The sequence below is a fragment of the Mesoplodon bidens genome (genome assembly GCF_964165515.1).
Source record: "Mesoplodon bidens genome assembly, chromosome: 7".
NCBI lineage: Eukaryota > Metazoa > Chordata > Mammalia > Artiodactyla > Ziphiidae > Mesoplodon > Mesoplodon bidens.
In genome coordinates, this window is record NC_138164.1 from 104,697,560 (window position 1) to 104,721,378 (window position 23,819).

At 45.5% G+C, this 23,819-nt stretch overlaps 1 protein-coding gene across 3 annotated transcripts; it reads left to right on the forward strand.

The window, feature by feature from the left end:
- ZDHHC5 (zDHHC palmitoyltransferase 5) lies at positions 1 to 23,727 on the forward strand. Of its 3 annotated transcripts, none has more exons than XM_081240349.1 (12): positions 1 to 315; positions 3,390 to 4,586; positions 12,927 to 13,048; positions 16,834 to 16,991; positions 17,753 to 17,925; positions 18,081 to 18,183; positions 18,786 to 18,877; positions 19,319 to 19,451; positions 19,921 to 20,044; positions 20,473 to 20,585; positions 21,052 to 21,911; positions 22,341 to 23,727. In XM_081240349.1, the coding sequence occupies exons 2-12, from the start codon at positions 4,483 to 4,485 to the stop codon at positions 22,504 to 22,506; spliced, it is 2,148 nt and encodes a 715-aa protein (XP_081096475.1). In that variant the 5' UTR covers positions 1 to 315; positions 3,390 to 4,482; the 3' UTR covers positions 22,507 to 23,727. The 3 variants fall into 3 exon arrangements, with proteins under 3 accessions (XP_081096475.1, XP_081096476.1, XP_081096477.1); XM_081240350.1 differs by lacking the exon at positions 1 to 315 and adding an exon at positions 394 to 536; XM_081240351.1 differs by lacking the exon at positions 1 to 315 and adding an exon at positions 5,276 to 5,354 and having other exon boundaries at positions 4,499 to 4,586.
- Positions 23,728 to 23,819: the final 92 nt, after the last annotated feature.

Genomic DNA, 23,819 nt, shown 5'->3' on the forward strand with positions numbered 1-23,819 from the left:
GCTATGGGTGAATGGGAGAGTGAGCGGGGGCGGGCGCGGCGGCGCGAGCCGCATGAATGAGAGAAACGTGCCCCGCGCGACATGTCGCGCGCGCCCGGGACAGGGAGCCAATGAGAACGCTGGGAGGGCTCGAGACCCGGCACTGAGGGCAACGGCCGCGCGCCGGCTCGAAGACGAGCGTCGCCGGGCGGGAGCGCGCGGAGCGGGGCGGGCGTGGAGCGTGCGGGGGCCGCGCGCTGCCTCTCAGAGGCCGGACGGCGCTGCTGAGAGGCGGCGGCGACTACGACGGCAGCGGTAACGGGAACCGCGCCGGGGGTGAGTACTCGGGACACGGGTCCTTGCGGAACCGGAAGTGCCAGGCCAGGAAGGTGGGAGGGGAGAGTGACCTCTAGGGAAGGGGGACCAAGGAGGGGGAGGTAGCCTGAGGCCCCATTCCTCCCCCGGGCCGGGTCATCCAAATGCCGCGGGACCCTTGGGCCCCGGAAACGGACGACGAGTAGAGGCCGGGGATCCACGGCTGCCGGGGCTCAGAACGGGTTAGTGTCGGGCCGCCGGGTCCTAGGTCGGGACCCCGGTCCCTCCGCTCCCGGCGCCCAGCCGCCGCCCCTTCCGCCCCCGGCCCTGCGCCCCGAGGCTCTGTCGCCTCCCGCAGCCTGCTCCCGCAGCCCCAGTGGGCCCTGCTGCCGCGGATTCCGTCTTGTCTGTCTCGGCCAGCCCTGCCCCATACGGTGTTTCTCAGTGCCCCGGCTCCGGGCTGGGGACTGGGTGCTGTACCCTCCCTGTGTTTCACGTCCCCTCGCCCCATTCTTCTGATACTTATTTTGGCTCAAGCCTCATCCTGTTACCTGTTCTTTCGCATCCGTCCGCTTCCTCCCCTACCCCCACCAGCCGGGAGCTCCACGCTTTTAGTACTTTGTACTTTTTACAAGTGGGAACTCGAATATATTTGCCATTTTTTAACCTATAGGAATCTGTTATGGGACAGGGCAGAAAGTGTTTTACCCACTTGGCCGCGTGAAAACATTGAAATGAGAAGTAAGAAAGTGACAGTGTTATGAAAGGAGGTGTAGGATCACTTATATGTTATACTCTAGACCATTTTTCTGCCTTGGATTTTTCACTTACTGGTTAATGCCATCTTGTCTAGGTTGACCCTATATTCGCATCTCTATCTTTTTATCCCAGTATCCCTTTGTACTATATTAAATCTCTTCAGAATATTCATTATCACCCGTTCTTTAAATGCTTACAAGATTTATATTGCCATGTACTTTGGTACCTCGGTATAAGATGATAATACCCATATTAAACTTCTATTTGACTCTTCAGCCAGTATCTTGACATGTGGATTATTCCATGAAACGTTGATAACTGTGTTCACATTTACTGTATTATACTATTATATCACTTTATTTCAACAAACAGTACTTTTGCTCTCAGTCATGCTGCCGTGTCCATTTACCCCTTTAAGGAGGTACTTGTATTAAACCTTTGTTAAAGCCTTGAAACCACATATTCTATAGTTTGTTTTATATATACATATTCCTATTCCATAGATTAAGCCTGAAATGTGTCATACACATTCTTGTACACCTTTCTCATACTGGTATGGATCCAGACTGCTGGCTCTGATGAACCACACTCACCCTGCAGTCTCATCCCTATTACCCACAGTACATCCTTCTGCTAAGCCTTGGTGCATCTTTATTATACCCAATACATTCTTAGGTTTTGTCTTGTCACTTCTAATGCATATCCCCTAAACATCTGAGATACTGATATCTTTTGTTTCCCAGTATTGTACTCCCTAGATGCCGTGGCCTTTTATGTCTCTGAATTACTTTGGCAGTATTAGCCCGTGTGACTTTTCTCCTGTCAGAAAATATAATCTGAAATAATATATGGTGTTTAAATGATATCCTACCCTAGATAAAATATAAGCAGTGCAATTGTCCATCTTCTCTAATCTTTGGGGTTTTGAGGGGCAAGTTTACTTTAACAGTACTGTCTGTAAAGCAAGATTTTGCTTCTCACTGTTAACAAAGTTACTTAAGCCTAAATTCAGAAAGTTGGGCTTTGATTCCTGTAGGAATCAATCTATTCTAATAATGCTGTTTGACCCTCTAAAACTCTTTTTTTTTTTTTTTGAGAGAGAGAGAGAATGAATGAATCTTGAAGGAAGGCGCCTTAGCCTTTCATGCCACAGAAAAGAGAGGAAGTGCTAAATTCCAGGGTACATTCATATTTCATTATTCAAAACTTCTGGTATTTTAATTTCAGCCTTTGGAATTAAGGAAGCTATTACTCCTCTTAGGTGGAAAAAAACCTTAAGTAAAATTTTTGGTCTGCAGATTCCAAGTTGTCATCACTGAGCAGGTAGTGTAGTGGATGAGAAAGAGGTAGAAAGGGTTTGTGTCGGCAGAGGGGCCTGTGAACTCTTGGGTTCTGAACCTGACTGCTCACGTCATTCAGTGGAATGGCCTCAGGCGTTCTCTAGCCTTCAATTTTACCGAGTGGGATAAGGAACTGTGTCACCAGATAATGAGTTAAACGCTTTGCGATCACTAGATGAAAAGCATCCTATAAAATCCAAAGTGCTAATGTGATTTTGCTACTACCATCGACAGAAATAATTGTTATTTTTAATCATATAAGGGAAGGTGGGGCTCACTTGACTTCCTAATAGGCCAATGTAGGAATAAAAAACTGTTGAATTGGGAAGAAAAAGACCAGCACCGCCACCCCCCCCCCACCCCGACCTTGTTCACTCAGTTTCTCATAGAGGGCATCTCACCTTTCAGTGCAGGGACATTTCTCATCCAGGTCCTTTCATGAGTTATTTCAGAAGACCAGAAATTCAGCTTTTGCCTCTTTAAGGTTATAACTAAAAAATATAGAAGGGTAAGAGTGAGAGAGACATACACAGAAAGGAAATGAGACTGTCCTAATTTTGTCCTACTTTTTTCTTTTTTCGTTGTAGCAATAAATATTCTCTTTGTTCAAAGACAAGTCTCTTTTCTAGGACTGCCCTTCACTGCTGTGCCTTTGTTTGTTTTTAGATTTTGATATTCTTGGTATTTGTTACTGCCCATGTGTGTCAGGTGAGATGGGCCCCATCTGTGTCAAGAGCTAGTTCTTTGATGACCTTAGGCCAGCTGAAGCCATGTTTTTCTTTTTTTCAATATGAAGAGGACTTAGAAGAGTGAAGAATTCTGAACCCATTGTCCTCGCAACTCACAGTCCTTTCCCACAAACACATAGTGAAGTAGAAAATCATCTTTCTTTCAAAAGGCACTTTTTAACAGAGTAGCTTGTGGGGTTTTAGCCTTGCTGGTCTTAAGAAATGCCATGAAAAAATTTCTCTGATAAAGATATTTGTTTTTCTCCAGATGAGGCACTGTAACACCGTTGAACTCTGCATCCAGAAAGCCCAAGATTGAAGAAGAAAGATCAGACATTGACTAACCTGGAAATAGGGACCTCTTTGGAACATTGCTTTCATCCACAGTAGCTTTTAAAAGTATCATCGAGTGGAATTGATTTCTCCATCTTATTTTGCTTATTGGGAAGAACATGGCTTCAGGGATTATATGTTTCCCTTTAGTTGTGCATGAACTCCATAGGAAAAGGAGCCCTTAAAGGGTTTGGGAATAACGAGAGACTGAAGACAAGCAAGCTTGCGTGCGCGCGCACGCTCTCTCTCTCTGTTTTCCCTCCTGCTTCAAAGAAAAGGATTTACAACTCAACCTTGTAACAGCTGCTGCCCAGCTTTAACCATCAAGAGAAAGTAAATAAAATTAAACCACCATTGCCAGACTACAAGCCCTGAAGTCAAGGTGTGGGAGTGGTGGCGTTGAGAAAACTGCCTGAAACGGACAAAGACTGCAGTAAAAACGGCTTCTCTTTAAAGCTGGAAGGGGCGCCAGGTTCCTTCTTGGATTGAAATAGAAACACCTCTTTTAGGTGCTGCTCACGTTTTGTGGAAGTGTGGTAGTCGTGGAGGTTCTGTAGTATCTCCTCCAAAGGATTTTTCCCTGCTTGAAGTGTTCCGTCCTACCCTGATATCCTCCCCTTCTCTCCTTTGGAAGACTCGCCTCCCTCCATGAGCTGTTCCTTGATCTGTCTGACTGCCCACGTTCTCTTCCTGCAGCCATATTCATGTGTACAGCCTACTGTGTGTCTCCAACTTTTAAGCCGTACAAGTTGTGTTTCTTAATCTCTCCTTCTGCCTTGTTCTGGGGAGGTGGTTGTTCGTCATCTGGAATCACCTTTCCCCCTCCCATGTGCTTTCCTTCATTTGAGATCTTTTGACCTTTGGTTTTATTTGGGAGGGGGAAGGGTGATAATTCTAAATTTTCTGCTTCCCTGGTTTCCTTCTGTACTCTTCTGGCCGTTGTCTCCCTCATCCCATTTTCTTGTCTGTTCCGCCGCTGTGTGGGCCTGGGCTATGCGGCAGGGCAGATCTTCCATCAGAGCTCCAACATGCCCGCGGAGTCTGGAAAGAGATTCAAACCCAGCAAGTATGTTCCAGTCTCGGCAGCCGCCATCTTCTTAGTGGGAGCTACGACCCTCTTCTTTGCCTTTACGTGAGTTTTCTCCCAGTAGTGGTATGGGCGGGGGTGGGGGGGTTCCATGGGAGGCGAGGGGGTATTTTTCCTCTTGAGTTTGGCTACTTACTTGCAAAGGCAAATGACTGGGAGAGTTTGAGGTCTGATTCAGATAAATCCAGATCCCAGAGATGCGGCAAGAAGAGTAAGAACAGGCCTACCCTCTCGACCTTGTTAGGAGTTTTACTCTGCTGACTCCTCTACTTTCCCCTGCCTCCCTTCCTTTGAAATCACAGATGTCTTCATATTTTCCTACCCAGTTTCATCGTTAGATGATTCTGCGCTAGGAAGGAAATGGGAGGGAATCACCAGAGAGTCCTGAAGCAGCCTAAGCAGTCAGTTCTGTGAGAGAACTGGACTAGATGAAAGTTTTTTCAAAAAGTAGTGGCTTTTCCCCAGGATATCTGAAGCTTAGATTTGAGACTGGGGGAACTGGGAGTACTAGAGAATTTCAGAATTGGTTTCGAAGGTCTACCAATAAGATGGTTTGGGCTCTTAGAGTTACTCAGATGGTTTTCTCTGTATTCTTAAGAGCCAAAGGCTGGAGAAGGGAAGGCCACTGGGAAAGGTCAAGTTTTATTTAGGAAGAGAGTTCTAGAACACTTCCTTTACGTTAGTTCCTGCTGAAGGGAATGACAGTCATTTCTCCCATTCCCTGGTCCTATTAGGAAAAACAGTTGGTGTCGAAAGATTTCCCACTTAGGATATTCAGCCTTTGTTCATCATCTGCTTGTTACTGGAGGAGACGTGAGTGATTTACATCTTTTTCCTTTTCCCTGGTATTTCAGCTGTCGACTACCTGGCAAGCGTCTTTGCCGTTACCTGTTTATAAATTAACAAGTACCAGGCTTCTGAGCCTTAAACTGTTGAGTCATTGAGCTAGTGTTCCGGTTGTAGCTCTTGGAACAATCAGAGCATGCTAGATTTTCTGGGGAGTTCACTTTGCTGTGATTCAGGCTCAGACCTAATGGTGGGGTGCTGTTTAGAGCCAGTGTGAGGTTGCTGGCAAGAGGAAGAGAATGAATTGACGTGGCTGGGAATAAAAGCAGTTTGGAGTCATTGAAGGATGAATGAGCAGGAGTTGCTGGGGTACAGGCAGAAATTAAATCTGAGACAGGAGGGAAGGGGCACTCGCCACCTCCACCCAAACAGAGCTTATGATGCCAGGAGGCATGATGAGCTCTTTTTTTTTTTTTTTTTGCGGTACGCTGGCCTCTCAGTGTTGTGGCCTCTCTCGTTGCGGAGCACAGGCTCCGGACACGCAGGCTCAGTGACCATGGCTCACGGGCCCAGCCGCTCCGCGACACATGGGATCTTCCCAGACCGGGGCACGAACCCGTGTCCCCTGCATCAGCAGGCGGACTCTCAACCACTGCGCCACCAGGGAAGCCCTATGATGCCAGAAGAAATTCTAAAAACTATGGGTCGTTTGGCCAAAAGAGTAATAATGCAAAAGTAAAGTAAATATGATGTTTTCCTATTTAGTTTTTAAACAAGGAAAGAATGAATCTATTATCTAAGGTATGGGCATCATCCTGCTTCCCACATCTTCCTCTAAAGAGTAGAAGTCATAGATTCTTTGGCCCCCAGCTCTTCAGCCTGAGCATACCTGTTGAAACCCTCAAGGATTCCACTCCTACTCATAAGGAGTGAGTCTTCAGTGTCAGACTTGTTTTGGTGCCTGCTCTTATGACCACCAAGTGGAATCAGCATTTTAACCAAGGGACATTTATATGGGATCTTAGTATCTTTATAGCTGTTGTGGTGCTGTGTCAGGAGGGATAAGTACAACACCAATTTGACACCCTTAGACCTGCTTAATTGGGGAGGGTCTGTTTTCCTTTAAGAGGCAAAGCCTTCGGGAAGTTAGGAAATTTGGGGAACTGGCTCAGTGGTTTCTGTTTCAACCCATCTGTTCTTGAGTTTGGACAAGCAGAAACCTTGTTCTTAGTTTGCTAATCTGGAACCATTGAAGTGTTTGGCTGGTTATACCAGTTTTGCCACAAAGAGTTGTCCTGACATAGACATTTTCTCAGTGATAGTTGAAGCTATTTAACCTGCTTCCCCGTTGCCTGATGCTAGAAGAGCAGGGAGCGCTCCTTATCCCATGGTCTCTCAGCCCCAGGACAAAGAATTTTGGAGGACAGTATTGACTCTTATTTGGAAATACTGCCTCCAACCCAAAGTTAGAAGAGCCTTAAGTCTTAGCTAGAGTTCTCCCTGGCAGTTTCCTCAGGACATGTTTCTGGGCTGTCTTTTCCTCCCTAGGCTTTCCCCTGTCCACTTTGGGGAGACATAAATACCCTGTTTATCTTACCTAGCTCTTGGTACCTCTGAAATTCTCATCTCTTCCTCGCCATCTGACCATAGCAGTTCCTCTGCAAGTATACACCTGGGCTCAGGTACCACTGTTCTCCAGAACTGCTCTGTGCCTTTTGATGTTCAGTTCTGTGTTTAAAACCATATACCACCTAAAAAAGAATTACTGGTTTCAGATAGAGACAAGAGGAAAGCGCTTTTTGAACCAGCTCCTATTTGGGGCCTTAAACCTGTAGCTACTTTGTCATCCTCCTGTTCTCTTCACTAGGCTACAACTGTCTGTTCTTACGTTAGTATAAACCCCAGGTGAGAATTACTTTGGGACCTATAGGACTGGAGTAGGAGGAAGAGCCCTTTCAGCTGGCAGACATAATTAGTGGAGGCATGTGGGCTTCCACTAATTAGGAACAATTTACCCTCCGTGTTTCTTTGTCAAGTAGGGAAGGCTATGAGCAGAAATTATCAGTTGGGTTTCGTCATCAAAAAAATGGTGATCCTCTTCTGCCCCAGAGAAACTCGAATAGAACAGTTGAGGTCTCCCCTTTTGACCCCGTCCCTCTCATTTACAGGATTTGTCCAGTACTAAAACTAGGCAGGAGTTATTGGGGAACCTGTGTTAATTCTTTTCTCTTTTCACTATTTGGGAAGGAGAGTGTCCCCATTAGGTAACAGACACTGCATTTAAGATAATGGGCCTGGACCCTTATCTGGCTTAGTTTAGTCTCCTTTTGTGATTGGCAGGGGGGCAGTGCCAGGTGAGAGGAGTAAGCACTGTTTGGGACAAGCTGATTTTGGTAAAGTCTGTTAACCTTTGTGGACCTCTTTCTTCTGTGTATAATGAGGAAGTTGACCTAGAGCAATTTATTGAAGAAATATGACCTTTTTTTTTTTTCAAATGAGATCTTTTGGGGAACCCCAGTATTTAAAATGTCAGAGTAGGGCTGCTCTGGTTCAAGTGAGGCTGGTGCATAGAGGCCCAGACACTGCGTATCTCCTCTTTGCCTTCCTGGGGACCCCTGAGACCTTCTTAGGGCTCCTGGCAATACCATTTGAAATAAATCGCAGAATTGTATCCCCTAAAGTCTCCTTGAGCTGTGAGTTAAGTCAGCTAGTTTCCCATATATCTGTTTCTAAAACTGATGAGGTATGAGGTGGGGACTTCCCTGGCAGTCCAGTGGTTAAGACTTTGCCTTCCAATGCAGGGGGTGCGGGTTCGATCCCTGGTTGGGGAGCTAAGATACCACATGCCTCGTGACCAAAAAACTAAAACATAAAACAGAAGCAATATTGTGACAAATTCAATAAAGACTTTAAAAATGGTCCACATCAAAAAAAAATCTTAAAATAAAATAAAATTGATGGGGAGGACATGGGGGTAAAGTCTCCGCTGCAAGTGATCCTCTGTGGGAAGGATAAGTCAGGGTTGTCCAGAAATCCATGATAGTCTTTTCAGTGTCCCATCCATGAAAGAGCTTTCTCCATTACAGTTTCTGCCTCTATCCCCTCTCAAGCATTTCATCCACAGAGTTGGGCAACCTCAGTGACTCTCCCTTCTGGCCTTTTTTTTTCATGACTGCAGAGGTGCTATAGCACCTGATTTGAGTGGGAGCAGCCTCGTGATTTAGGGCATTAATTGAGCAGTGGTTGTTCTTTTCTTCCCCACGTTGTTTTCTCACCTAGGAATAAGCGCCCAAGTCCTATATCTTGTATTCAGCTGCTTGAAAGTCTGGTAAGACAGGACAAATCAAGTCTTTTACGAGAAATTTATCCACTAGAAGGGGAGAGACTGTTTTCCTATGGAATCTTGAGGATCCCCAGGGGCAAGAAGTGGGATATTCATTCTAGCCTTGCCTCATCACCAAAGAACACTAGTCACAGTGTTCATACACATAGTCAAAGTATGTGCTAGGCATGGGAGGAATGCATAGACCTGTTCTTTAGGAGCGAAGTGCCTCTGTTGTTAAATGTTCTTGAATCTAGTAGTTCAGAGGAGAGGAAGTGGAGTTAGCGATGAAGGTGGAGCTGGAATGATAATTGATGATGATGGAGATAGTTAATAATGTGTGTTTTTTGTTGTTGTTTCTTCTCTCCCATGAATGCTCAGTGTTAAACCAGCTGGCTTAAAAAGAATTCTAGGCTCATTTCAGACACTGTGTCCTTCATTCTCGTATCTGTATTAGGTAGCTGACCTAACAAGCTTGGAGAGTTTCCTGTGAATTACCTAAGGCTACAGTAGCAAAGCATTGATCGAGACAGGGTTAAAATCCAAAGCTTCTTGACTCCTACTTTATTTTTCTTACCAGGAACTTATCCATTTTTGATAATGGGCAGAGTTAGAGAGGGCTAGGAAACAGATTTGCAGGAGTGTGGGTATTGAAACCCACTCTCCCAATTTTATTTGGCCTTGAAAACAGGAGTGCTAAAGGGATGGGCAGGAGAGCCTGTTCTCCCTGGGATGGTGTAGGTTTGGGAGTCTCATTGGTGAGTCAGCCAGCCTTCTGGGCTACGGCCACTCCCTCTGCTTTGGAGCTCTGTGATTATCGCTATCAGCTAAGGATGAGCCCAGCAGCTCCTCAGCCCAGCCCTCCTCCGTCCATCAAAGGCAACAGATTCAGATGGGCCACTTGGGGTGGTCACTTAGGAATCTGGCAAAGTTCTGTAGCAACGGCAAGCCTCTCCTGGAGCCAAGCAGAACGTGGGATACAGAGGGAGCAGGCTTTGGTCTCACAGGCCTCTCCTTGGTGGGATGTCCCCTCAGAGTGCTCAGGTTGGAAGCAATGGTCTTTGACTTGACTCTAGGAGCGGCTGTTGCCTGTGAAGTTGAGTTATTTGCATTATTTCCAGATACTGCCACTGTGAGGGTAGGCTTTATTTTGGCAACAGATATTGGAACTTGATTCTAGAGTTACACACTTCAGATGGGATGGATTGATATCAAGAAGGTTGTAGGGGTAAAGTTCATTATCCAGGGGCAGGTCATTGGCAGGCTGTCCGAGAAATGGAGTGATTTGCTTTGTTTGGAAATGCAGAAACTGGAGAAAGAATGGGGTCAGAAAGACTGACATCTGGGCCTGCAAGGGGGCTGATGTCTCATTCTCATTCACCTTAGTTTCCCTCAGAGATGGAGGTACCCTTATTTTTTCAGAAGCTCAGGAGGCCACGTAGCCAATTCTAGGAATGAGACATTTAAATCACGGACACTTCAGTGTTCTAAGGATTTCATTTCTTTTTCCCTTCTAATTATCTTCCCAGGCTGTAGGAGTCAAGTGAGTCACCCTTTCTCCTCTCCCTGGGTGGAAATTAAAGTGACAGCTAAGTACTAGGGAGGTGCTCTGACCTGGATGACTGGTTTTCAGTTTCTCTCCCTCCCTCTTAAGGAGCTTAGGAGGTCAGGCTTTGGGTGGGGCTGTGTAAAGACTCTTCTTGCTTGTATTCTACCCCAAACCCTGCCAAGGTATGGGGACATCTTTTTTGAATGAAAGAACCCCCAGAGGAAGAGGCTTCCATAGGAGACTTTGGTAGAATAAAACTGGAGCTGTGACTGAAGGTCTGTTTTTTCCTTGAAATCACTGCCTGCACCCTAGCTTCATTATTTTGTCTCCCAACTATGTACTGACCCATAAAGAGAAGCAGAGTTAATTGATAATTACTATCTAAAAAGCCTGGCACATCATAAATATTTACTTAAATTTTTTTTTTAATGAATGGCTAAATGGAATTTGAATAGATAGATGGTGCTGGTAAAGACTTGTGAGATGCTTTGTGACAATCAGTTTTACTTCTTATCATTAGTTTATTTTTCATTGAGGAGCTCAGTTCTTCCAAATTGTCCTGAATCACTATTCAGGGCTGTGCTTTTTATTTTTTTTAATTTATTTATTTTTGGCTGCACTGTGTCTTCGTGGCTGCGTGTGGGCTTTTTCTAGTTGCGGCGAGCAGGGGCTACTCTTCGCTGCAGTGCGCGGGCTTCTCATTGTGGTGGCCTCTCCCGCTGCGGAGCCTGGGCTCTAGGCGTGTGGGCTCTAGGGCACAGGCTCAGTAGTTGTGGCGCACGGGCTTAGTTGCTCCATGGCATGTGGGATCTTCCCGGACCAGGGCCCAAACCCATGTCTCCTGAATTGGCAGGTGGATTCTTAACCACTCTGCCACCAGGGAAGCCCTGTGCTTTTTATTTTGATGGAGACAGATCACCTCTCAACAGAATCCAGGACTGCTGTGGATTAATTTTCCGGAGTCTTTTGCTGTCTTGTTCTCCTGGCCCCTTCTTCCTTTCCTTCAGTGAATTCTTCCTTTCCTTCCACTGGTCTAGATAAAGGGAACAGGGACAGATGCTGGCCTAATTCTGGAGATTAAGTTCTCAGCCACAAAGCAGATTAGGGTATTTAGCCACTGTCTTGTTGTGGGAAGTTCTTCCTGAGCTGAGACAGGAGAGAGGGTGTTTGATACTACTGGCCAAGCAAGCAGCACATCACACGTTCTTTTGACACTTCCCGCTCCCAGGAACCATCTTCAGAGAAAGGGAGAGCTCTTGCAGCATTCCTGAGACATATATCCTGACAGAAACTGAGCTTAATCCTGGACTAGGTCACTATTTTGTCAAGGAAAAGTTACCTAAAGCATATCTCTTGATTTGAACCCTGTGGAATCTTGGATATGTGCGGCCAGTTTCTTTTTCCTGCAGGATTTGGGGCTGCTTTGGTCTGATGAAGTCTTCCCTTTTTTTGCTCCTCCACTCTTCTGCTTCATTTATTCATCTCGGGGTCTAGTCCTGTGTCTTGGTGTCCTTCCTTACCTGTGAGTGGTTTCCTTTTCTTTACCTTGAGAGCTAACCTCTAGTTGAATAAAATTCTCAGGGATATCTGATGTATAATGTATCTGGAGAGACTTTAGGCAGTTGAGAGTAGTTCAGAGCCAGCTGGGAGGAGGGAAGAGAAGCCAGAGAGGCAGGTGGTGTCCCATGCTTTGGGTGAATGTGCAGGTCAGTGGGGCATGGCTGGGGTCCAGAAGCCTCAGGCTGTTCCAGAGAAGGGAATGCAGCTGGTGTCAGTTACATACTTAGTCCCTAGCTCTTGTGCCTGGTTAAAAGGAGGTAAGGACAGAGTCCAAAACATGTGGAAAGATCCATGAGGTAAGAATGAATTTGAAGAACACAGACTTTAGTGGGTTATGAGTCTTGTACCTTGATCAAAAATGAGTATTTATTTATTTTTTGGGCTGCGCTGGGTCTTTGTAGCTGCGCGCGGGCTTCCTCTAGTTGCAGCGAGCGGGGTCTACTCTTCATTGTGGTGCACTGGCTTCTCATTGTGGTGGCTTCTCTAGTTGCGGAGCACAGGCTCTAGGCACATGGGCTTCAGTAGTTGTGGTGTGCGGGCTCAGTACTTGCAGCTTGCGGGCCCCAGAGCGTGTGGGCTTCAGTAGTTGCGGTGCACGGGCTCTTAGAGCAGGCGGGCTTTAGTAGTTGTGGTGCGTGGGCTCTGGAGCGCAGGCTCAGTAGTTGTGGCACACGGGCTTAGTTGCTCTGCGGCATGTGGGATCTTCCTGGACCAGGGATCGAACCCGTGTGTCCCCTGCATTGGCAGGCAGATTTTTAACCACTGGACCACTACGGAAGTCCTAAAATGAGTATTTCTGTGGGAAACTAGACCCACTTCTTGGGAAGGATAAAGATAATTTGAGACTTCAAAGGTGAACCACACAAGGTTTATATATAGGTATGGGGACTGAATCTTTTTTTTTTTTTAATATTTATTTATTTGGTTGCACTGGGTCTTTAGCTGCAGCTCGCCGGCTCCTTAGTTGTGGCATGCGAACTCTCAGTTGCAGCATGCATGTGGGATCTAGTTCCCTGACCAGGGATTGAACCCGGGTCCCCAGCATTGGGAGTGTGGAGTCTTAACCACTGCGCCACCAGGGCAGTCCCTGAATCTTTATAGATTTTTTTATGTGGCTGGTGTCCAAAGTGTTAGAGGCAGCCCCTCATTTTCTTTATTATCTGTGCAGCTGTCCAGGACTAAGCCTCTACGTGTCACCTGCAGTGCCCATCTACAATGCGATTGTTTTTCTCTTTGTGCTGGCCAACTTCAGCATGGCCACCTTCATGGACCCAGGGATTTTCCCTCGAGGTAAGATCTCCCTCCTCTCTCTTGGAAATATCTTACTGCCTTTGAAAAAGAATGATTTTTGGACATTTATACATTTGGTCTGGGGCCTTAGGAGTCTTAGGTTTTGGGATACTTTTATAGTCTAATGATGAAAAGCAAGTCAGGATCTTAGGAATATATGTCATAACTTCTAGGCATCTGATCCACTTTGGGTCAACTCTTTGATTTTCAGTTACTCATTCAGCAGAAATTTATTTCGAGCACATGGGTTGGGCATTGTTGCTAGGTTTGATACTATCTAAGATGAATTAGAGAGTGACAGTGTGAAAACAAACTAATGGAAGCATGAGAAAGGTTCTCTGAGACCTTAGAAAGGGGCACATATATCTGCCCAGATAAATTGGGGAAATGCTGCTGAAGGTAGGTAGGAAGGACTTTACTGAGTAGAGGATGGAAGGGAAAAGCATTCTAGGAAGAGGAAGCAGCATATGCAGAATTGTAGCTGTGAAATGCAGAATTCAGTGGGTGGAAGTTAGAATGCATGGTGGGGCCAGAAGGGGCAAGAGATAAACCAGAGCCAAGTGTAAAAGACTTTATGTGCTCAATTAAATAGATTATAATTCTTCCTTTGGATAGCAAGACGTCTTTAATTGGGGGAATCACAGGATCACATTTCCTTTTACCTTAATAATTCTTTTTTTTTTTTTGTGGTACGCGGGCCTCTCACTGTTGTGGCCTCTCCCGTCGCGGAGCACAGGCTCCGGACGCGCATCCTCAGCGGCCATGGCTCACGGGCTCAGCCGCTCCGCGGCATATGGGATCCTCCCAGACCGGGGCACGAACCCGTGTCCCCTGCATCGGCAGGCGGACTCTCAACCACTGCGCCACCAGGGAAGCCCTACAGTAATAATTCTTATAAGAATGTACAGATACCTTTTGGGAGGCTATTGCAATAATGCAGACCAGATGAGAACTTGAATTCAAAGCTGGATTTACAGATTTTTCATTAGTAGACCCAGCAGAATTTTTCATTACTAATTGCTTACTAGGGGAGAGTGAGAGGGTGAAGGAATTGTCTAGGGTAGTTCCAAGGTTCCTAACCTAAAAGATAGGTTGTATGCTGGTTCTTTATAAACCAAGACCCAAGTTATAGGACTGTTGAGTGGGTTTGGAGGGAAGACAGAGCATCTTAGACATGTTGAATTTGAGATACTTAATGTATCATTCAGGTAGTTACCCAATGGGCAGTTGAGTAGTCAGACTCATGGCAGAGTCCTCAGCCATGTAGTATTTGAAGCAACAGGAGTAAGATTGTCTAGAGAAAGTAGAATGAGATTAGGAAGGAACGAAAGTCAGCCTGACCAGCACTGACATTTTAATAATGAGGAGGAGGAGGAGCCGCTGAAGAGCCGCTGAAGAGGGACTGAGCAAGGAAAGTTAGGAGGAGGACAAACCGGACACAGTGGGAACTGAGGAGAGTTCATGAAGTAGCTGATGGTTGGCAGTATCAGAAATTAGGTCCAGTAGTATGGAAACTCAAAGTTGCCCATTGTTTTAGTGGCTAAGAAATTAGTGATCTTAACAAGAATAGTTTGAGACCTCCCTGGTGTTCCAGTGGTTAAGACTCTGCGCTTCCACTGCAGGGGGCCTGGGTTCATCCCTGGTTGGAGAACGAATAAGATCCCGTGTGCTGCGTGGTGTGGCCAAAAAAACAAAAAACAAAACAAAAAACCACACACACACAAGACTAGTTGTTTTTTGTTTTTGCTTTCATTGTTGTTTTTTTTTTGGCCACATGGCTTGCAGGATCTTAGTCCCCGACCAGGGATTGAACCCAGGCCCAGCAGTGAAAGCACTGAGTCCTAACCAGTGGACTGCCAGGGAATTCCCAACAAGAATAGTTTTAATAGTGTGTTTATGTATGTATGCGGGAGAGAGACAGTTAAATTACCAAAACTATAATGGTTTGGAAGGCAGTGAATAGGAAATGAGGAAGCAGAGTCAATGAGTATTAAGATTATTCTTTCAGGAAGTTAAGCAGAGAAGGCAGAAGATGGAATATCTTAGGGCAGAGGGAGGAGTTTTGTTTGCTTGTTTAATGATACAGAAGACTTCAGCATGTTGATAGCATGAGGAGGTAGAACCAGAAAAGAGAGAAGCAGGAGGTGATGAAAGAGGGTGATTGAAGAGTGGCCATCTGGAAGAAGGAGATGCTTTGCTCTGCATGTTGGTAGGGTTATGCTTACAGAAGTAGGCTGTTTCTGGAATAGGAGGTGAGAGTGAGGACCAACCAGCATTAGTGGAATAAGAGATAGAAAGAGAATTGATGATGGTTGTTACTGATGACATCTCATTTTTCTCTCAAATGTGAAGTTACCTTGTAAGAGTGAGGCAGGTGGGATTGGGATAGCAACTTCAGTGAGATGAGGTTTTTCTGAAATTCATTGTGCTCACAAAGCCTGTGTCACTGTGCATGGTGACTTTTGTTTCAAAGCTTAGATTAACAAAAGGTGCTTTGAGTCCCTAAAGCCAAGGAAGGCTATTTTAATGAGCGTTTAATGTTCATTTATCAAATATTTGTTGATTATTATGATACGGTCATTTGGGATGATTATTATGATGGTCAAATAGCTCGGTCTTGAAGGGAAGATAGAGAAGACATTTACATAAATAAATACACTGTGGTAACTTTAAAGAGTAATCAAAGAACTGTAGTACTTTGAGAAAGCTCACTTCTGATACGATAGTGTGGAAGAATCAGATATTTCAATATAAGTAGCATTTGAATTTTTTTCCTTTAAAAAACTTTTTTAAAAAAAGATTTTAATAAGTAGTGAATATTCATTATATAGAAAGTGTAAAAAAGGTAAATATCACCTATAATTTCCCAGCCCAGAGATAACTACTGTTACATTGTGGTATATTTCCTTCCAATCAATATTGTGAAGATTTATACATACAATATTTATTTATATATACCATAAATCTGTAGCATATATATGTGTGTCTGTTTTTATTTCTGTTTTCAAAATGGGATCTTTTTGTTTGTACATTTCTTTACCTTGTACTTTTTCACTTAGTTACATTGTTAGCATTTCCCTAAGTCAGTACATTTGAAAACTTTTAATTCCTATACCATCACTTACTTAATTTTTCCTTCTCACGGGTATTTTTTTTAGATTAATAATAAAAAATGAAAATTGCACACTATAGATGAGAAGGCAAATGATGTCCTTTAAGTTTTGAAGTGGGGTGGTGAGTTTCTGATAGCTGAAAATTGAAAGGGCATTCAGGTAAAGAGAATGTCTGCAACCAAGAAACAGTACTGAAATGTATATAGGGAACTAGGGGAAGATCTTTTGGGCAAGGGTGTCTGTGTGTAGAAAAAAGGTGGATGTTAGTTCGTTACTTCCTCTTTCGGATTGTTGTAGTTCAGGCGTGTACTTGTAGATACTGAACTATTACGCAAACTCATTATAGATGTGCTTGGATATATAAAGTGTCTATTTCTTTTGAAATATAATATGTAAACCAAGAATATCAGCATATCCGTAAACGAGCCACCTCTGAGTCATATTCTTAAACCTCATTTCCCAGTGTAGAATAAATTGCTTCCTCATCTGCGTTTCCATAGTGTTGTATATAGAGCTGATCTCACCGTATTAGAGTTACTAGTTCCTAGTCTCTCTCACCAGTAGACTGTGAATTCCTCGAAGGCAGAGGCCATATTTTAAATATCACTGCATCCCTAGTGCCTAGTACAGTTCTAGCATAGTCATTTTTTCATTAACTTTTACTCTCTACAGCTGAAGAGGATGAAGACAAGGAAGATGACTTCAGAGCTCCCCTTTACAAAACAGTGGAGATCAAGGGCATCCAGGTGCGCATGAAATGGTGTGCCACCTGCCGCTTCTACCGTCCTCCTCGATGTTCCCACTGCAGCGTCTGTGACAACTGTGTGGAGGTAAGAACTCTGGGTGGGGTAAGCTGAACCTAAGTTATCTTCTTCCTACCCATGGAATAAGAATTGAGTCCAGTGGATTCTTGGCCATGGATGAAAATATAGCCCTGTCTGACTGCCTGGGCTGTGTTCTAGCTCTGGCAGAAAGTGTTAGCAACGATGTACGCATGAGAGGTAGAGCATAAATATTCTGTTACAGGAGGGAGCCCCAGTGGGTAGGCATAGGCTTTCCCAGCACCATAAGTCATAGCCCCAGCCTTCCATCCCTTGGCTCATCTTTTCAGTTATTTGACCTGCTTAGTGTTCTCCACTCCTTCCACTTCATCATGCTGTTGCATTCAAATTTTACAATTCTGTTTCTTTCTTCTGCATTCCTTGTCTTTTATTTTTAACCCTTTTTTCAGTGCATTTTTACTTAGCTGTAAGCAGTTGCCTGCCAGATTTTTCTTCCAAGCCTCTTTTTTCATGAATCTTAACGTTTCTGCAAAGCCTCTGACCTTTGTACCTCTCAGAGTTCCTTGGTCACATAGGATAAACTTTGAGAGGTGGCCTTGGCCTTCGATCAACCTCTGGAACGTCTTCCTTATAGATTGATAGAGCAAGATAAACTGCATGAACTGTTTTTAAATTTTGTAGCTAAATGGTGAACATGATGACAGGTTATTAAAAGAAACACTTAAGTTCTGCTGTTTGTTCTGCTTGACAGAAATGGTCTAGTGCCATGGTCCAAGGATGCCGCTCAGTCTGTCTCATTTTGCTCCTAGGAATTTGATCATCACTGCCCCTGGGTGAACAACTGTATTGGTCGCCGGAACTACCGTTATTTCTTCCTCTTCCTCCTTTCCCTGACAGCCCACATTATGGGTGTGTTTGGCTTTGGCCTCCTTTATGTCCTCTACCACATGGAGGAACTCTCAGGGGTCCGCACGGCTGTCACGTATCCTTCAAGGCCTGTGGGTTGCAGGAGTGGGAGGGGGAAGCATGTAGAAAGTTGAGTCCTGTGGCAGTGAGGGTCAAAGGGAAGATGGCTACAGCGTGGGCTGGGAAAGGTGAGATCACGTTGCTCTGCTCTCCTTGATTGTCTGGCTTCAGAATGGCAGTGATGTGTGTGGCTGGCTTATTCTTCATCCCAGTAGCTGGCCTCACGGGATTTCACGTGGTGCTGGTGGCTAGGGGACGCACAACCAATGAACAGGTATGGGGAGAAGTGATGGGAGATCCCTGAAGAGCAGGGCATGTGTCTCTTGGCCCTCTCGTTAGTGTATACTTTTTATGATGAGGTGTCCAAGCTCCTCATGTAAGCATGAGAACGGGCCATTTCTTAGTTAACAAACATTTATAGAATGTCTGCTGTATACTGGTCAATTTAGGCTCTGAGGTAATAGAAACAGTGAAAGACCTGAGCCAGCCCTCAAGAAGCTTACAGTCCTGCTTAAAGGAAAACAATTATTTTTGTGCCCACAACAATAGCTAACCTTACTTGCTTATTCTTACATATGTTATCTTAGTTTTCAATATTTAGAGAGCTATTTATCCCAGTTTTACATAAGGAAACTGATGTTTAGGGTCAGATAGCTACCATGAGTGGACCCAGAATTTGAACCGATGACCCTGACTCTGGAGTTCCCATTCTTAGTCGTCACAAGTATAAGCTTCTTTATGGTAGGACTGTATTTTACTCATTTTTATATCTCCCAGATAGTGGGTGCACAATAATTTGTCATTGATTTGTGTTTTGGCTTTTGGAGGTCAAGGTCCCATTTTTTGACTGATCTGGTCCTTTTTCCCTCCCTCTAGGTTACGGGTAAATTCCGGGGAGGTGTGAACCCCTTCACTAATGGCTGCTGTAACAATGTCAGCCGTGTACTCTGCAGTTCCCCTGCACCCAGGTACACCTACCCCTTTGCTCTAGTGTTCACCCTTGGTCAAAACTTTTGCCTTCTTTGGGTTTGTTCTGGCTGCCTTTTAGGGAGGGTTCTCTTAGAATGGGAAGTGCCGGCAAGGGAGAGGCATGCCATCCTTTAATGGACGCTGTGAGTTCAGTTGTATTCTTTAGATATTATGTTACTCTCTTTGGAGAACTGAGGATGAGATTTACTCGAGTACCTTGAGCTAGGTGTATCTGCCCATAGGCCTGGTCTTGCTGTTGTTCTTGTTCTTCATAGAATCAAGTAAAACCGTTCAATGCTGATCTTTTCCCTGGCCTGGTAGGACTGTTTCTTGTATTTGTAAAACTGCTCTACCCAAGGTAGGCAACCATTAGATATTTTGGAATGAATGAATGAATGAATGAATGAATGAATGAAAGCCCTCTCACTCTTGACACTCAGGTATTTGGGGAGACCAAAGAAAGAGAAGACAATTGTAATCAGACCACCCTTCCTTCGGCCAGAAGTGTCAGATGGGCAGATAACTGTGAAGATCATGGACAATGGCATCCAGGGAGAGCTGAGGAGAACTAAGGTGAGGAATTTAGGGAAGTAAAGCTAGGTAACTTGGGGGATCTCACCCATGGCAAAGAGATGGAAACTTGCTTTGTTTACATCTCTCTTATAGTATTTATCATTTTCTGATTTGTGTTAAAGTTACTTAAACACATATCTTCTTTTTCCCATTAGATTGTAAGTTCACTGACAGTAGAAATTTAGTCCATTCATTTGCATGTCTTCATAGGACTTAACATAGCAGCTTATAGATGGTAGGAGCTCAACAAGTAGTTGTTGGTGAAAATAAACAAGTAAGTGACAGAATGAAACCCTTGTTGAAAGCTTTTCTTTCTCCACAACCGTCCCCAAACTGATCTTGTGTCCTGTCTTCCAATTCCAGTTCAGAAGTATGTGATGACTACCCAGTGCCCCTCTTATACCAGTTTCATACTTTGAGTTGCCCTAACGCTCAGTTCTCTAAATCTGATTTTCCCTCACGTATCCAGTCTAAAGGAAGCCTGGAGATAACAGAAAGCCAGTCTGCAGATGCTGAACCTCCACCCCCTCCTAAGCCAGACCTGAGCCGTTACGCGGGGCTACGGACACACCTCAGCCTGGCTACTAATGAGGGTAAGGGCAGAGGCAGGAGTGAGAGTGTTATTTGTTAGCTGGGGAGATGACACAGGCAAGGGCTGGGAGGTAATGCTTGTGCTGTGACTGAGAAAACCCAGCACTTGGTACTTGAACCACTTCTTTGGACAGCCAGGAGAAAGGGGATGACAGTTCACTACTGGCAGTGAGTTGGACGTCTCTGTGTGTCTGTGTGTACTCTCAGCATCCGGACAGACCAGAGAACATTCTGGGATCTGTTTGGTACATTCACTCACTCTGTGTTCTGGGCTGGTATGAGTCTGTAGTCTTGATTTCAGCAAAATCATTATGTTCCTTTGCTTGGTGTATCTTTTCCTACCTTGTTCTCCCCCTGTACTTCAAGGAACTCTAGCCAGGTTAAGAGAACAGCTTGTAAAGTGGTGCTCCCTGGGCCTTTTTTCCTGCAGAGAGCAGCCTCTTGGGCAAGGACAGCCCCCCAACCCCTACCATGTACAAGTACCGGCCGGGCTACAGTAGCAGCAGTACATCAGCCGCCATGCCTCATTCTTCCAGCGCCAAGGTACTGAGTACTCTCTAAGACGTAGGGTTGTCATGTATGCCAGCTGTTCTGGGAAGGGAAGGAAGCAGCAGAGGGAAGAGAAGAAAACGAAAGGCATTTTACTAATTATTGGCTTAGTAGTAGCACTGGCAGTTTGTCCTTCATCCAAGAGAGGTCACGGTAGCATAATAGATAAAAGCATTGATTACAGCGTCAGATCTGAGTTCAAAACCCAGTTGTGCCATCACAGAGAAGTTCCTTAACCTCTCTAAGCCCCATTTCCTGCATCTTAAAACGAGATATTATTTGTTCCTACTTACAGATTTACTTTAGGGGTTAAACAGGATAATGCATGTGAAAATTCTAAGCATATTGCTGGCACATAGCAAATACTGTTTTTGACTGCCTCCTTGGGCTCGGGGGCCTAGTGTCCCAAGAGGGGACAAGAGGGGGAGCACTAAGAACCTGCTCTGCTTTTCTCTCTCAGTTGAGTCGTGGGGACAGCTTGAAGGAGCCAACCTCAATTGCGGAGAGCAGCCGTCATCCCAGCTACCGTTCAGAGCCGAGCTTGGAGCCAGAGAGCTTCCGTTCTCCCACCTTTGGCAAAAGCTTTCACTTTGATCCACTGTCCAGTGGCTCGCGCTCCTCCAGCCTCAAGTCAGCCCAGGGCACAGGCTTTGAGCTGGGCCAGTTGCAGTCCATTCGTTCAGAGGGCACAACCTCCACCTCCTATAAGAGCTTGGCCAACCAGACACGTAATGGAAGCCTATCTTACGACAGTCTGCTCACTCCTTCAGACAGCCCTGATTTTGAGTCCGTGCAGGCAGGGCCTGAGCCAGACCCACCTTTAGGCTACACCTCTCCCTTCCTGTCAGCCCGGCTGGCCCAGCAACGGGAAGCCGAGAGGCACCCACGTTTGGTGCCAACCGGCCCAACGCACCGAGAGCCCTCACCAGTCCGGTACGACAATCTGTCGCGCCATATTGTGGCCTCCCTCCAGGAACGAGAGAAGCTGCTACGCCAGTCACCCCCACTCCCAAGCCGTGAGGAAGAACCAGGCTTGGGGGACTCAGGCATCCAGTCAACACCAGGCTCAGGCCATGCCCCTCGTACTAGTTCCTCCTCAGATGATTCGAAGAGATCACCCTTGGGCAAGACTCCACTGGGACGCCCAGCTGTCCCCCGTTTTGGCAAGCCAGATGGGCTAAGGGGCCGGGGACTAGGGTCCCCTGAACCAGGCCCAACTGCCCCCTACGTGGGCCGATCTATGTCTTACAGCAGCCAAAAAGCCCCATCTGGTGTCTCTGAGACAGAGGAAGTGGCCTTGCAGCCATTACTGACACCCAAGTAAGTATTAGTCCATCCTGGCCCCCAATGGACTTAAAAGTAGTGTAGTGCCCTGCAGAAGGTATCAGGGCTTCACTTGTACATTTTAGTGCAAGTGGACCCAGGGTTATCCTGCTTGTAAGATAGCCCTTCATTTTCACTCTTATTCCAGCTGCCTTCATGGGCTATTCCTGTTAAGAGACTGAGGATTAATACTTTTTTCTTAGTCCTGTCTTCCTAAAAAGTAACTTATTTGCCTGAGAGTGAAAGGAATAAGTAGAGGAGAGGGAATCAGGCTGCTTGTAAGCAGGGCAGTAAAACAAAAGGGAATCTTTGTGTAAGAAAGTATATATGTAGAAAGCACATTTTTTTCTCTTAACTTTTTAAACTACCTCCTTTTTCAGTGTTGCGTGTCCCACTTCTGACACCTCTCTCTTCTTTTCTTCCCAGAGATGAAGTACAGCTCAAGACCGCCTACAGCAAAACCAACGGGCAGCCCAAGAATATAGGCTCAGCCTCCCCTGGCCCAGGCCAGCCACCTCTCAGTAGCCCCACAAGGGGAGGAGTCAAGAAGGTGTCAGGGGTGGGTGGCACCACCTATGAGATTTCGGTGTGAGCTTTGGGCAGCTCCCCTCCCCCACACCTCTGCGCCTACACCAAAGGGCCCCAGGTGGCCACCTTCCTTTCCTCAAGGGGCTCCCCTCCCCTGCATGGACATTTTTTAAACAACCGATTCCAAGAGGATGAGGACATTTTATAAAATGCAGTGGGGTTGGGGAGTTGGAGAGTTGGGGCCCTGAGACTGGGGTAGCAACCCCCTTCACCTTTTAAGACCTTTCCCTTCCTTAACACCTGGACCAGACTCAGTGGACATTTGTGCAATTGCTCACCCTGGAGGGAACCAGATCATTTTTAAACCAGAAATAATTTTTTTTATTATTGTTACGGATTCTATTTTTTTCCTCTTCTGCGTTACCAGGTGTGTGTGTACATATATATATATATATATATATATATATATATATATATATATATATATAAATATATATATATATAAAAATAATAAATATCAAAGAAATTATATATCTATCCTGGGATGGGAAAATGAGGGAGGGATATGTATAAGGAGGGGGATTTTACTCTTCCTATTCCTCAGACCAGCAGAAAAAGAGGGGAGACATTGATCGAACTCTTCCTTTTCCCCGTGGTTCCCTCTTTGTCCCAGTTACCATCTAAGGAAATAGCACCCCATGTTGTTGGTGCTAAGTGACCAGGAAAGAAACCCAGGGAGAGGCGCGTCTGGGTGGGGTTTTGGTCGGAGGAGGGAAGGACCTGGAGAGGAGAGTTGGTTTTCTAGGCTCACTGGCACTTAGTTTCCCCAGGGAAGGGGTCACGGCCCCATGACTTTGGTGGTGGTGGTGGGGAGATCAGGACAAGAGCTTGGCTGAGCTCCAGAAACAATATTGGATAATCCCCCCTTCTTGGGGGAGAGGGATTATGGTGGGCTTCTTCAACTGGCCCCTCAAAGCCTTCCCCCAACTCACACGGTTGACATTATTTTTAAAATTCAAGGCCGGGAGAGAAGAATCCAAAAAGCAATATTTCTCATCACATGCCAAAAACGGGATAGAGAGAAGGGAGTGGCAGGCCTAGGCCCCTCCGGTTGTCCCTTGGGGGTTACCCCTCAGCCCACCTCAGTATGGTGCTGGGTAGAGGGGATACCTGGGTTCTAACCTTTAAGTAGGGGAGACCCCAGCCTCTAAACAGAAGCCCTTTTATTTTTTATTCTGATTAGCCATTTTAAACCAACAAGGAATAAAAAGAAATCCTGATCTAACCAGTTCCCCCTGACTTGTGTTATTTTGTGTGGTTAAGGCAGGGTGAATGATCTCTGATGGGAAGTTAGTTACAAGGAAAACCTCATAAGTG